This window comes from Schistocerca nitens, chromosome 4 (genome assembly GCF_023898315.1).
Source record: "Schistocerca nitens isolate TAMUIC-IGC-003100 chromosome 4, iqSchNite1.1, whole genome shotgun sequence".
NCBI lineage: Eukaryota > Metazoa > Arthropoda > Insecta > Orthoptera > Acrididae > Schistocerca > Schistocerca nitens.
The window spans coordinates 514,255,787-514,271,527 of NC_064617.1; the positions used below are offsets into that span (position 1 = coordinate 514,255,787).

At 41.1% G+C, this 15,741-nt stretch overlaps 1 protein-coding gene across 3 annotated transcripts in view; it reads right to left on the minus strand.

Annotated features, from left to right (window-relative positions):
- Positions 1 to 15,741, minus strand: part of LOC126251467 (RNA exonuclease 5) — a 44,103-nt gene that overhangs the window by 14,804 nt on the left and 13,558 nt on the right. Inside the window, exons 2-5 of one of the 3 annotated variants that reach the window (XM_049951904.1) lie at positions 13,642 to 13,773; positions 3,169 to 3,300; positions 1,716 to 1,904; positions 256 to 404 (exon numbers count right to left, since the gene is read on the minus strand). In XM_049951904.1, coding sequence (XP_049807861.1) covers positions 256 to 404; positions 1,716 to 1,904; positions 3,169 to 3,300; positions 13,642 to 13,773 — 602 coding nt within the window. Of the gene's footprint in view, positions 1 to 255; positions 405 to 1,715; positions 1,905 to 3,164; positions 3,301 to 13,641; positions 13,774 to 15,741 lie in introns of all 3 variants that reach the window. The other 2 variants (XM_049951905.1, XM_049951906.1) reach the window with 2 other exon arrangements.

A 15,741-nucleotide genomic window follows, 5' to 3' on the forward strand; every position in this document is an offset into this window, starting at 1 on the left:
ACCACATTGAAGTCACTTTCATATATTTTTGGAAAACATAACAAGCTTATACCATCTTATCAGAGCATTATAAATGTTACGAGTAGATTGCCTGTTTATATCCACTGACCCCCATATCAAGCAGGGTCTAAACAAGTTCAATATATTACACAAAAAATGTAAGAGTTTGAGATTATAGCAAAGACAATGAATTACGTAACAGAGAAATGTGTAAGTTGATTTTTATACTTATAGCAATAACAAGTTAACTTTTACCTTGATGGCCAATATGGAGAGTGATGTCCAAGTGCTGAATACAAAAGTAAATGCTGTACATCACTGAGAAATATGGGAGTACGATCCTGCTCTGAGGTTTTAAGAGAAGATTTTTCACCAGCATCTTTCAATCTGAACTTCGGAGTTCGCTGGGGGGAAAAAAAAGAAGAAAAGAAAAATCAATGTACAATCTCCTTCATTGACAAAGAAAGTAACTAAACCCTTGAAGATTATACTTTTGTGCAAGGCACAGTTTCTACACCCCCACCCACACACACCCAAGAAACAAGTGTCAAAGTGTCATCAGTTTTATCTGATGACTTTAATGCAAAATATTAATTGTGTTTTGAATCTGATACCCCTTCACCATGCTACTCAGAATTACAAGGTTTCATTTGGAACTGGATGGTTAAAACTAAAATAGAAATTTGTTTACTTCCAGGTTTAAGAGCAGACTACCAGTTTCCATCAACCATAATTCAACTTATTCCATTGGAAAACTTAAGAGCACACAAAAAAGTAAGATTTTGGCTGTAACCTTGGTACAGTAAGTGTTAACTGTACTTTGACCACATATTTCTCACAAAATAGGTGGTTCACTAAAATGTTGACTTTGTAAATTCATTTTATTTCGAATAACTTTTGAAGATATTACATTTGTGAGCAACTGTGTATATTTTGTAACAGTGACACAAAAGTTGACAGTGGAACTGCTAACTCTAAGATCATTAATATTTCTTATCACCTGTTAACAGTTGACACTATTTGTTTAATAAATGAGGATTGTTATACATCCTAAACTTAGGATAAGAATGACATTTGGTGTTAAAAATTACAATAAGACCATAACACTGAAACTATTTCTTTCAAGAGTGAAATATGCAGTAATGGATTCTATTTTACAAAAATGAATATCAGCAAATGAACAGTAACTGTAAAGACTGGTCAACAAAAACAATTTCATACTTATAGGTTGTGATCTTGCAACATTTTGAATTTTATAGATATTATAATTTTAGTGTGACAATTGAGATGAAATAATTTATGGGGCACCCTGTTCCACAGTTGGTAGAGTTCATTAATAAACTAAACAAAATTAATACAAAACTAGTATGGGAGAACATTAAATATGGCAATGCCTCAGGGTATGGTACTTCATCCATTTTTCTTTGTAATGAAAGTAATCGACCAAAGGAAAGAGTTTGCTAATGACAGAAGATTGAGCAAGAATCTGAAACCAAACAGTCTTTGCAGAAACACTTATGCTCAGTCAGGCAGGGAGGGAGACTTAATACGTGCATATGAAAATAACATTGAATAACCTGTTATGTACATTTCATGGAGGAAGATTATATTTTTATTTCTTGTTAAAATAAATGGAAGTCTCTCTCTAAACAGTCAATATAATTATTACTTTAATGTAAAGGGATTAAATTTTCAATGCTTCACAATAAACTTACATTTAGTAGTCTTTTTCTCTCTTTAAGCTCCTCCTTGAGTTTTTTGAATTCTTCACCAGTCAGAAATTTCTCTCCTGTCCTTGATAGTCTGTGAGAACTATCAGACATGCTATCATTACTCCCTTCTTTCCTCTGATTGGAGGGTTTTGAATTACTGGCTTCTGCTGCTAAATTCTCAATGTCTTTTACCTGCAAAAAGTAAACTTTGTTTCATTGTATCCTAGTGCTCTGAAAACGATAACGACAATGAGATGAAAACAACTCAAATTGGAATATTTATTACACTATAAACTTGCCAGCTATCAAGACAAAACACGTAATATACCCAAATTTAATAGCTTAACCTACATACTACTAATGATCTACATGCTAACAGTATAAATATGTAACATGTTATGTCTAGAATCAATTCCTATGCGATTTAATCTTACAATTTCCTTTTACAGTTATTTACATAAATTATGAAGACTCATGTAATCTGAAAACAGTAGCGAAATAACTGGTTGCCCACTACGATTTTGTGGAAAATTGAAATTACAATCTCACACTAGGAACTAGTAATAACATGCAATCTGCTTATACGAATAAGTTATATCTACTAACCAAACAACTGCTACAAAAAGGATTAGTGTTTCCTCAATCCCCACGCAGATTTAAACCAGTGATAAATGTACTGTCAAGTTTTACTGGTTTCCAGGTTGCTGTTCAATTACATAAACCAGTTTCACAAGGATTTAATAAATGAAGCAATTTTTGCCATGAAGAAATTAAACTATACCTAAAATATATAAGGCCTGGTTAATCGTGATTAAATTTTGTAGTATCCTCTGAAACCAGCTACAACTTTTTAGCCACAACCTACCCAGCAGGGAGGCACTGCTCAATGTCAATGTGACAAGCCCCCCCCCCCACTCTTGCACACACACAAATGCACACATGCATTGCCCCCCCCCCCCCACTACACACACACACACACACACACACACACACACACACACACACCACATAGATGCCAAACACAAGAAGTCTCACAGTTAGCACATGTGACTACCAGGTCTTGCTTTAGTGCAGCTGCTTGTCTTCTGAAACCCATGCTACAGTGGACTGAGTCATTACTGTGAATAGTGAAATTGCTAAACTGAGTCCACTTGGTTGAAAACTGTATTTGGGGTGATGCACTTTTAATTCATGAAAATTATCAACATAATGAGCACTACACCACCCAATCACCTCCCAAATAAATTTCAACAAGTCTCTGATGGCAAGCTGTAATATATGTATATATACACATATAGACAAACAAAGTCTAAAAGTCATGAATTAAAAGATCATGGCTTTCTGTAATGTAGATATTACAGCCTTAAGCTACAGCAAAGCAGACCTAACACACAAAACTTTTTCAGCAACTAAAAAATTTTGAGACTAAAATAGTCACAAAAATAAACTCACTCACTGTTTTGGACTGTTCCTCTGTAACTTCCGCTTTTAACCTTTTGCTGCTTTTTATTTGGCCTGTTTCCTGCCATTCTGAAAAAGAATCCTCTATAGCATCAGCTTCTCTTTTCCGTTGTTTTAAAGCTCCTGCCTGAAAATAAGATATCTCCAGTTACAAAGAAAACTTATTACTGAGATACTTAACAACAAAATCAAGAAAATTAAAATATGAAAACTGGGAATCAATTTCTCGTGTTATGCATGGAGAGAGAATGAGCATGACGTTCGGTGGATTGGGAGTTATTTAAAAGAATTTTGAAGAATTCTTCTAAAGTTCCAGTCAACTGATTATTAGTTTCTATTTGAGAAATTAAACATAGGTAAAAGTCTTTGTAATTGTAAAATTTACTTTTATGTAAGACTTCATTGAACATTGTCGAAAGAGGGGGAGCAGGATTCTCAATACATGGTACTTTATGAGTTAATGCAGTTTCCAAAATGAATTCTCACTCTGCAGTGGGGTGTGTGCTGATAAGAAACTCTAACAAAATCAAACCTGTGCCACACCAAGACTTGAACCCAAGACATTTATCTTTAAAGGGAAAGTGCCCTCTCGCCTACCATCCAAACTTCTCAGAAGTTCTCCCACATACTTCGTGGGACTAACACTATTGCAAAAATGGAAGTTACAAATCAGCATACACACTGCTGCAGAGTGAGAATTCATTCTCACAACCACCCCTCAAGCTGTGGCTAAACCTTATCCCCTCACTATCCTTTTTCCTTTACAAATACAATAATACGACATTGTTACTGGGAGGCATCAAGATTCAATTACATATACACTTAAATGAGTTTTCTTTTGCATGGAAGCTCAACTGTGTGGATGCTCAATAGAAGTAACAGGGCATGGTACTTTGTTTTTATTGGGAACACTAAATAAGATGTGTGAGCTCACACCCTTTGATGTCATGAGCACTGCTGTTTTTTTTTTTTTTTTTTTTTTTTTAATGGTTTTAGGGTGCAAATCTGCTACGGTCATTAGCGCCCGGTCTGTGACTTAGGAAAAGGTATAAAAAACTGGAAACCAGCAGCAATGGGAGTGAAACTCAAAGTGGGGAAACTAAAAACAGAAGGAAAGCTTAAAAAAAACATTATAGAAAGAGGGTTTTTTGTCCCCAAAAAGAGCTTCAAGTGACTGACGTCATCTCACTGGCACTAATAAACTCGAGAACGCAATCGGTTGAGTGCGTGTCATCAGCTAAAATGGAAGATATATCAAGCGACAGCTGTAGACGGGCGCGTAACGGAGTAAAATAGGGGCACTCAAGTAAAAGGTGTCTCACCGTCCACAGTTGAGAGCAGTAGGGACAAAGTGGGGGAGGATTGCCACTTAAAAGATGTCGACGGCTAAAAAGACAGTGCCCTATCCGGAGTCTAGTTAAAATTATCTCCTCCCGACGACGAGTTCGGGAGGAAGAGGTCCAAGCACAGGGAAGAGCTTTCACATCCCGCAATTTATTATTGGGAAGTGTCGACCCATGTGCGTGCCATAAAAAAGCAACACGATGACATAAAACACTCCGTATATTGGCAAAGGGAATCATGCGAATAGCAGGCTGAAGAAGAGAGACTGCAGCCTTGGCCGCTATATCAGTCGCCTCATTTCCACAGATACCAACACGTCCTGGGATCCAGAGGAACGCCACAGGGACCCCCCCCCCCCCCCTCCCAAGTGGAGGTGGTCCTGAATCCGGTGGACCGGAGGGAGGACAGGGTAGAGAGCTTGGAGACTGAGGAGAGAGCTGAGCGAATCTGAGCATACAATATACTGTACCCGCTGATGGCGACGGATGTATTGGACAGCCTGGAGAACAGCGTAAAGCTCCGCAGTAAAAACTGAACACTGGTTGGGAAGCCGAAATCGATTACGGGCATCGTCAACAATATAGGCACTCCCGACACCAAACGATGTTTTTGAGCCATCAGTGTAAATAAATGTGGCATCCTTCATTTGAGCGCATAGAGCAACAAATGCCCGACGATAAACTAGAGAAGGGGTACCATTCTTGGGAAACTGACAAAGGTCACAAAGCAGGCAGGTCCCGGGCCGGAGCCAAGGCGGTGCTGTACCCCAAGTTGTCAAGAAAGTTTTAGGTAAGTGGAAGGAAAGAGAACGTAGCAGTTGACAGAAGCAGACACCCGGTGGTAGAAGAAAGGAAGGGCGGCCTGCATACCCTAAATCCAAGGAGGCGTCGAAAAAAATGTCAAGGGCCGGATTAGCAGGCATGGAAGACAGATGGCTAGCGTAACGACTCAGAAGGACAGCTCGCCGATTGGACAGCGGAGGTTCAGCAGTCTCAGCATAAAGGCTTTCCACAGGGCTGGTGTAAAAAGCTCCAGGCACTAAACGTAATCCACGGTGGTGGACAGAGTCGAGACGCAAAAGAATAGACTGCCGAGCAGAGGAGTAAACTATGCTTCCATAGTCAAATTTTGAGCGCACTAAGGCGCGATAGAGGCAGAGAAGGACCACTCAGTCCGTTCCCCAGAAGGTACCATTCAGGACACGGAGGGTGTTGAGGTGAGACAGTGAGCCGAAAGATAGGAAACGTGGGATGACCAGCACAGTTTTCTGTCAAACATAAGACCCAAGAATTAAGCGATGTCCTCGAATGGAAGGTTGACAGGGCCTAGATGTAAGGAAGGCATAAGAAACTCCGTACGATGCCAAAAATTGACACACGCTCTGGCAGAAAAGCGGAAGCCAGTTTCGATGCTCCAAGAGTGGAGGCGATCGAGACATCCTTGAAGACGTCATTCAGGAAGGCTGATCCATTGAGAGCTGCAGTAGATCGCAAAATCGTCCACAAAGAGGGAGCCCGAGACATCAGGAAGGAGACAATCCATAACTGGATTTAGGGCAATGGCAAACAGTACAACACTTAGAACGGAACCCTGGGGTACCCCATTTTCTGGGTGAAAATACGGGAGAAAGCAGTGTCCACCCGCACTTTAAATGTGCGCTCTGCCATAAATTCACGAAGAAAAAGGGGCAGCCGACCTCGAAAGCCCCAAGAGAACAGTTTGCGGATGCCTATCCTCCAACAGGTATCGTATGCTCTCTCCAGATCAAAAAATATAGCTACTGTTTGGCGTTTCCTGAGAAAATAAGATGGTCAACTGCAGAACGATGCTTTCGGAAACCGCATTGGGCAGGTGTTGAAAGACTTCGGGACTCCAGCCACCAGGCCAAACGGCAATTCACTATACGCTCCAAAACCTTACATATACTACTCGTGAGAGAAATGGGGCGATAGCTAGAGGGGAGATGTTTGTCCTATGCAGGTTTCAGAACAGGAACAACGATAGCTTCCAGCCATCTTCTGGGAAAAGTACTGTCGGTCCAAATTCGATTATAAAGGCGAAGGAGGTAATGCAGACTATGGTATGATAAATGCAGCAACATTTGGATGTGGATACCATCCGGTCCTGGGGCGGAAGAGCGAGAAGAAGAGAGTGCGTGTTGGAGTTCCTGCATGGAGAAAACAGTATTATAGCTTTCGCGATTTTGAGAGGAGAAAGCAAGATGTTGCACTTCCGCTGCATGTTTCTTTGGGAGAAAGCTGGTGGGTAATTTGAAGAGCTCAAAATCTCAGCAAAGTGTTGACTCAATGAGTTATAAATTGTGACGGGCTCCATTAATGTATCATGTGCGACAGTGAGCCCAGAGAAACTAGGCACGCCAGATAATCGTCGAATCTGACTCCAAACTTCCGAGGAGGGAGTGAAGGTGTTAAATGAGCTAGTAAAGAAGTCCCAGCTTGCCTTCTTGCTATCGCGGATGACGCAATGGCATCGCGCACAGAACTGCTTATAGTGGATACAGTTCGTTCACGTATTGTGTCGCGGCATGCCTCATTCCACCAAGGAAATGGGGGTCGCTGGGGCAAATCGGAGGTGCGATGTATTGAACATTCCGCAGCTGTAAGAATAACTTCTGTAATATGAGTGACCTCATCGTCAGCGCAAGGAAAGTGACAGTCATCGAATGTCGCTAGAGACGAAAAAAGTGTCCAATCGGCTTGGGCAAACTTCCAGCATCTCAGGTGCATATATGGCAGTTGTGGCTGCAATCTAAGGACACATGGAAAGTGGACACTCGAGGGTGTATCAGCAAGAGCGAACCATTCGAAGCACCGAGCTAGCGGAACAGTACCGACCGAAAGGTACAAATGAGAGAAATTTGTCGTGGAGGCAGACAAAAATGTAGGGTCCCCAGTGTTGAGGCAAACAAGATAACAAGATCCGCTTGGTGGAAGACGTCTATCAATAGTGAGCAGCGCGGACAAGGATGCGAAGATCCCCAAAGGGGGTGGTGGGCATTGAAGTCCCCAACCACCAAATAGGGGGGCGGAAGCTGACCAAGAAGATGGAGATCAGCTCTTGCCATTGCTGTGGACGATGGAATGTATACAGTACAAAAAGAGAAGGTGTATCCAGAATAGGAAAGACGGACAGCAACAGTTTGGAAGGAACTGTTTAAGGGGTTGGGTGATAATGGAGAGTATTATGGAGAAGAATCATGAGTCCTCTATGTGCTGGAGCACCTTCAACAGAGGGGAGATCAAATCGGACTGACTGAAAATGGGGGAAAACAAAGCGTTCGTGAGGACGCAGCTTTGTTTCCTGAAGACAGAATATGACCGGCGAATAGGATCGTAAGAGGATCATCAATTCATCCCGAATGGCTCGAATGCCGCAGATATTCCAACGGATAATGGACATAGGGTGGACAGAAAAGGGAAGAATGTGAGCAAGGTTGCCCTCAACTCAATGACTGCTCAGAGCCAGCAGCCGACAGCGTGGAATGGCATTCAGCCGAAGGCAGAAGATCCTGATCCATAGATTGTTCGGTAGCAGCTCATGCCACCAGCGATCGGCCGCCAGCAGGGCGCCTCGGCGACACAGAAAACGGCCGAGGGCGGTTACCGCCAGGTGGTGCTGTAGATGAGACACGCCGTGGCGGAGAAGGAGAGGAACTGGGTTTCTTATTAGCCTTCTTGGAAACAGGACGTTGAGATGAAGGAACAATGGTTGTGAAGTCGGGATATGTAAAAAATCTTCACGAGTAGGCTCTTTTTTGGAAGTCCGGGTGTCTGATTTTGGGGCTCGGGATTTAGCAGACCCTGATGAAGGGTGAGCCACAGAGTGAGCAGGTGAGAGTGGGGAGGTTGAACGGGCGATCTTTGCGCTGGCCGAACTGACGACCGTGGCACTAAAGGTGAGATCACAAGTCTGCGTGGCTACCTCCTTTGTAGGCCGAGGAGAGGCAAGGACAGTGCTGTATTTACCTGCGTGAGGCACAGTGGGTTTTCGACTGGCGAATAACTTTCGAGCAGCAAAGGTCGACACCTTTTCCTTCACTCTGATTTCCTGAATGAGCCGTTCGTCTTTAAAAATGGGGCAATCTCTAGAGGAAGCAGCGTGGTCACCCATACAGTTGATGCAACGAGGGGATGGAGGTGGACAAGCACCCTCATGGGCATCCTTGCCACACACAACGCATTACCGCTGACACCGATAGCAACGCGTAGGGTTTGGGATGTAAGGGCGAACGGAAATTAACTCGTAGCCTGCTTTTATGTTCGATGGAAGTTGAACTTTGTCAAATGTCTAGAAGACAGTACGGGTTGGAACCAAATCCTTGTCAACCTTTTTCATGACTCTATTAACAGCCGTTACGCCCTGATCAGACAGGTAGTTTTGAATTTCCTCGTTGGACAATCCGTCGAGGGAGTGTGTATAAACGACCCCACGTGATGAATTTAAAGTGTGGTGAGCTTCCACCCGGACAGGGAAGGTGTGTAGCAGTGAAGTACGCAGCAATTTTTGTGCCTGGAGGGCACTGACTGTTTTTAACAACAAGGTGCCATTTTGTAGTCAGGAACAAGACAACAGGACCTGCAATTGTGTTGACACCTTTCTGAATAATGAAAGGGTTGACTGTGGAGAAGTCTTGACCTTCGTCCGACCGAGAAACAACAAGGAACTGTGGCACTGATGGAAGAATTGTCTGTGGCTGAGACTCATTTAACTTTCGCTTGTGAGCAGACACAGTAGATGATGATGAAACCATTGCGAAGTATCCCCCATGATTACCGGCATCTCTGAAGGCATGCTCCTTCCTTGTGGGGGCCTCTCTGAGGGCACTCCCGCCGTAGGTGATTGTTCACACCTCAGGTCACACCTCCTGAGGAACGGATGGAGGGACCAATCGGCACTTTCTGAAGGTATCAGATCGGGTAATCACACCTCCCTGGGCCTGGCCGTTACCAGGGGGTACGTACGTGTCCTCCCTGTCTACCCGGGGCGGGGAATTACGCGTTACCCCGTCACCAGCTACTCATGGGATTGCGTGGGTCGGCCTTCAGACACGCACAGGGAGGAAAAAAGAGAAAGGGAGGAACAAAGAAATGGAAAGGAAAGAAGAGAAGAGAGGTCTCAAACACAGCAGCGGAGAAAATGGTACAGAGAAGAGGTAAGGAAAAGAGAAGGACAAAGGAAGGACATAGAGAAAGCGAAGAAGAGAGACTGTTTTACAGTTTTGAGTGTCCGTCTCCGGATGTAGGCACTAAACATACTCCCAGAGGGGGAGAAAGGGAAGGGAAGAGGCAGAGGCAGAGGTGAGGGGGGGGGGGGGGGGGGAAGGATGTGGAAAAGGAAGGTATGCAGCCCGGAAAGGAAGGAGGTCCACACTAGCTCGGGGTCCCGTGCTCGCTACGCATGTATCCACAAAAGATTTGTGGACCCCCTGCAGGAGGGGGGGGGGGGGGGGTGTGTGTGTGCTTTGTGTGGTGGAAGTTACAATGCCAGAGAACTGGTTAAAGCTGTTTCACATTTTATGGCTGCACTAAAAGTCCAGGACAACTATGCAGACAAACTAAAGACTGCCCTTGTGTGTAACAAGTGCACTCTTTCAAGTAAGATATACATATTGCTGCATTCCACAAGCACCCCACAGTGATGGATCCTTTCAGTGGACAAGAAATCTATGCATCAGAGGGAATTCCCAATCCTGTGGCACGTGAAAAGGACTGTTTCACCTTTCTAACTGAAAGGAACTACACAAGACTTAGATGGTTTGTTTCACAACACATGGCAGCCCTTTGCATTGTGCCAATGTAGGTATTGAGTGGGTATCATTTGCTGACACATCCACCACTTTGCTGCTCCTAATTTCTGTGTGGCCTGCTAGGCATGAACTTCGTAAAGAGAAGGTATTTCTAGAAACAAGGTAGCGGATGTCGAAAAGCACACAATTAGACCTGTATTCATGTGGATTTATTTAAGGGTTCCTCACTATTTTGTGTGAACACTGAGCAAACAGCTGAACATAGTCACGTGTTCACATAATGGCTAAGAACCAGCTGTGGCAATCCTGAAATTGTCAGCACATATGGAAGAGAACGGCCTCTTGGATTGTAGGTCCTGCATGACGACAGTGTGCTGTAATCAGCATATTTTTGTTGAATGTTTATACTGACATTTAATAAACTGTCACATGCTGAATTAGTAATCAATTTCAAAATGACAGTAGACCTATGAACTTAATATTAGCAATGTTCCTCCAAATTATCAGCTCATTCAGTTCAATTGTGTATCTGGCTGTACACTAGCAACACTGTCCCTCATCTGTACCATCTGCCAACCACAAAGTTACTTTATTCATGTTACAACACTCCATCAAGTTTAAAGCCATTAGAGATGTAGTATTAAAACAGATTGTCCAAGATGGGGGAGCTCAGTAATGTCTCAGAGAAACAATTCACATTTGCCTGCTGTAACTACAGAAAAAACTACAGGAAACTCAAGTGAGAATGATGAGTCAATTTGAAAGCTGCTGCTGTTCCTGCATGGACTCTTGTATACTGTGCGGTGTTCTACATTGCATGTTGGGTGATTGTGACCATTGGGTTTATTCCTCTTCACTCTTCTTCACAGCTGAACCTAATTTGAGGGAACAGATGAGAAACTGAAACCAAGTTAGTTTAGCAAGATTTATACTTCTGCACCTAAATCACCTGACTTGACTATTCAGTGTATCTGTGACACACACAGCTTTTGATCGGCGTACTTGTTACTGAGCCTTGTATTCTCTTTTAACACTTCCATGACGTACAGGCAGAAGTGCAGAGTGATATTGGGACCTCATCTGCAGGGTTTGGCCTACTGTACTCACTTAGTTGCAGAAAACACATCTTGCAAATAGATATGTTGAGAGAATGATACTTTCATGAAGAGGTATTTAGGTATGCCACTTGCTCAAACGAGGTGGGAAAAATTGCTTTAACACTGCTGCAATACACAATGAGTGAGATATCTTACTGGCTTCAGCCTTCACAGACAATTTTTTGTTGTAAAAATAATTTATACGTGTGAAATAGCCAAGATACACTTTATTCAGTTTTACACTAGACTGCATCTTTCATAACAAAGATTAATCACCTCTCTGGTCAATAGAACACAGGTATTTAGTGGGATAATCCTTTTGGTGATTTTTGTATACATGTGGGGCCTTGCATTAATGCATTTGCAGAAGGTAGTCCAATCTGCTTCAAATACTCGCTGAAATGACATTATGTTAAGGCATCTGAAACTTACCATAAGACCAAAATGCTGAGAACTTCTCTCACTAGAAATACTACTGCTTCACTAATACACATTCCTCCACACAGCTATGCATATGATGAAATAATATTTGATCAGAAATTACAGGTGCTTAAAAAATCAGTACACAGCTCAGATAAAGTATGATCCATTTTTGCATTTGTTTTGACACTCCAAAGAGTATTTGCTGGATCAGAAGTTAGCAGATGCCAAGTAATCCCTCCCCCACCTAGAGTTGGTGTGGGAGGGGGTGGCGAGTGGGAGCATCTGCAAACTTATGGACAGATAGAGCAAGTATAATGCATGCAATGGCCAACTGACAATTCATATGAGCATTTATGAAATTACATTTGCAAAAAGAGTACAAAAATACTCTTATTAATGACTTATTCTCATATTATAAAGTTTGTTTAGAAAGTAACATCACTTTTTTTTACATGTCAATGGAGCATCCACACAGGTGCTATTGACAGAATTGTTTTCATCAAACGATCCTACATAACATTGTTGATATCTCGTATAGTTTCTGAGCTATTGTTACTGGATTCAACATTGGAATAGTTTAATTTTGTGTAAATATGGAAAAATGTTGAGAGATACATCTTAAGTTGACCCTATTATTATGAATGGCCTTCCCCATTCCAACTGAAAGTGATCCTTGAACAGGAAAGTCTCTTACCTCAATTGTTTGTGTTCAAATTCAGAGAAATCATGGATATTGTGCACAGAAAGCACCAGCTGTCAGAAAAGATGCAGAAGAAGTTGGAATATTAACTGGTATAAATGTGTGGTTTCAAGTGAAAGTTGAACATATGAGTACATTGAGTTGCTACGAAGTTTGCTCCTCATTTGAAAACTTAAGGTGTTAAGCATACAGAAGCACTGAATGTTTACAAAGAACTCCTTCAACAAGCTGAGGATTATATTCATGCAAAAATAATGTTTTTAAAGATAGAACATCAAGAGAAAGTCAAGTCATGAGTGTGCCGGCAAACATCCCTACATCTTAAAAAAATGTGACTAATTTCAATGAGATAGCAATGGAACTGAAACTCTAAATTTTTGCTTCAAGGACATCAAAGAGCAAACTATTACACAATTATCACACAAGCGACTTGCAAGAGAAAGTTTACAGAACTATCAGAATTGTTACAAGATAACTCTTTGTCCCCTCACCTTGTGAATATGCCTCACATATCCATTTTGTCAGTTTCTGTGTTTTGTGTCTGTGACTGTTAACCAGCGGCCACCCAACTCGCCCCAAATCTCAATTCATATGGCATCCTAGGTCAGAATTAAAATCTGTGCTCAAAGGGCACAATTTAGATACTATTGATGACAGCAAGAAGAATTTTTAATGGGCAAAGAAGGAGCTTTTCAGGACTGCATGGCACATGGAAATACTTCTGGAGCAGAACAGTGAATGTACAAGAGCACTCTGAAGGATGCAGGGACTTAGAATCTAAGTTGGATAAAATTAGTATTTTACACTACTTTAGTCATCTTTCAAACACACTTTGTACGCCTTCATTATTACAAAATTTTGAATGTGGTGTTTTGAAGATTTTCTCAGAATGTTTCAGCCCATTATCTTCACATTAGAATTAAAATGAAAATGGAACAATGTTACTGCCACAATTTAATATTACAAGTCAGTAGCAGGCTCTCTGAAGTTGTCATTTCCACAGAAGAATATCTAGTTTAATAATTCCATGTCTTTCAATACAGCAAACAATCAATAGAAAACAGCCAAAAGATTTCAGTTTTTATTTTACTTTTGACTTACACATCTAATATTTTAAGGATTGAATACAATTCTCACCTCTCTGTCTTTGTCATTCAATCTTGTTATTTCCAATAGTGCAGACATTTTTCTCAGTTTATTTTGCTTTCTTTTAATTTTTTTGTCAATATAGTTCAGTTCACTGTTAGGAACTGCACCGTCTGTTTTCATCTGCAACAATGTTTTTCCTCCAGTGAATTATGATAGTTTATATTGTTTTAAATTATTTAGTGGTAACAGAATAGATATGAAATATCCAACATTCTCAATAGTAACAACATGTATGTATCCAAAAATTATATCAGTAAACAGGAAACCTTCCAACATTCTGGCAGGCACAGTATGTTGCATTGTTTGTGGATGTTATGTATCTACCAATAATCTACCAAAAGTTTCAGTAACTGTAATTCTGTTATAATCATGCACTGCCCCTGTAAAACTACTCAACAAAGACTTGTGTCAAAATTAAGGAAAAATAAATGAATTCATTTGGTAAAATAAGAATAAAACTGCAAAAAATCAACTTGGAATGACTGTCTTAATTATTCTATTGTTGGTTACTAATCTTTCTGTTCTGAATACATTTCATTTTTTCTTCAATATTAAATTTTTTTGAACCATTCCTCAACAAAACTATCGCAGTTTTGTTAATACCCAACACTAATAATGAATTTTGGACACTCATTGGTTAAATTCCAAGAACTGCCAATAAAATCACAATGTAGAAAACATTAATATTACATTCTAGAACTTATTTGTAGCTTACTGAGATTCATGACAAACTAGCCAATACATTGCAGGATGGTCAACTGGGATTTGGCTTCAATCTATGATGTCATAATACTGTGATATGTGATGTCACATATGGGCACTGTATTAAAATTGGCATTTGTGAGAAGAGAGAACTTTGTAACAGGTGTTCTGCTTTGTGTGGGACATTTGTGGCAAGTATCACTGTCAAAAAGTTTTTGGAAGTGTTACTTGAGAAATGTCATAAGTGTCGGTTTTGTGATGTATTCAACGGTGAAAAAGAACAGACACATGCTGATGGAGGAGAATTGTTACACGAGCAGCACAATAATTTTCCTTCAGAAACACTATGTACTGGCAGAAGATATAAGCTGTAACAAATATAAAGACTCTTTCTTGTAGCAGTGATGATGCTAACTTATGCTGCCAGGAGGACAATTTATGACAGTTGATTCAGCATTGAATTCTGGCTAAAAATCTAAGCAGGTAATTTTATTTGACTTATATTTATTGTCACTCATCTGTTTAGTTTTGAGCCCATGAGATGTGTGTCCATGATAATTCAGATACTGATTAATTTCGAAGGGCAGTGCGAGAAGTTTTAAATTTTATGTAGTTTCTGATGATCATGGTTTTATTTTAACACTAGTGTTTTTTAAACTTATTTTAGTTTTGGTGGTGTTTGGTGCAAGAAAATGGATACTGGTTGGTGGAAGGTGGAAAGACATCAGTTTTTATGGGGATGAGGGTGGGGGTAAGTAAAGGTTTCTGTTGGGAGGGGAGAATGGAGATCAGGTGGCTATTTTGTTTGATTGCATTAGTTATTTGTGTATGGTTTGTCCACTGAATGGGGATTTTTTTTATTAGCCTAAATTTTGTTGTACTTTTTGTAGCCAAGTATATGGTTCAGGTCTGTTTTTTCAGCTTTTGAATCATGTGAGATGCTTGAGTTAGATACAGAGTACTGACGTGGGCCAGGAAAATGCCCAGTGGGCACGACATGTATAAATGTGCATTTGCCTGTGGGTTTGCCCAAAGCTTGTTTTAAATACCCGAAATTTGGGCAGTTATAAACAAAGTACTTTTTAAAATTTTGGCTTCTAGAATGTATAACTTAGTCTGAAGCTCATGGTCTTGCAGTAGCGTTCTCACTTCCCGAGCATGGGGTCCAAGTTTCGATTCCTGGCGGGGTCAGGGATTTTCACCTGCTTCGAGATGACTGGGCGGTGGTGTGTCGTCTTCATCATCATCATCATCATCATCATCATCATCATTATTCATCCCATTATGGTTGGAGGAAGGCAATGGCAAACCACCTCCACTAGGACCTTGCCTAGTACTGTGGCATGGGTCTCCCGCATCATTCCCCTATGCTCCGTCAAGGAGTAT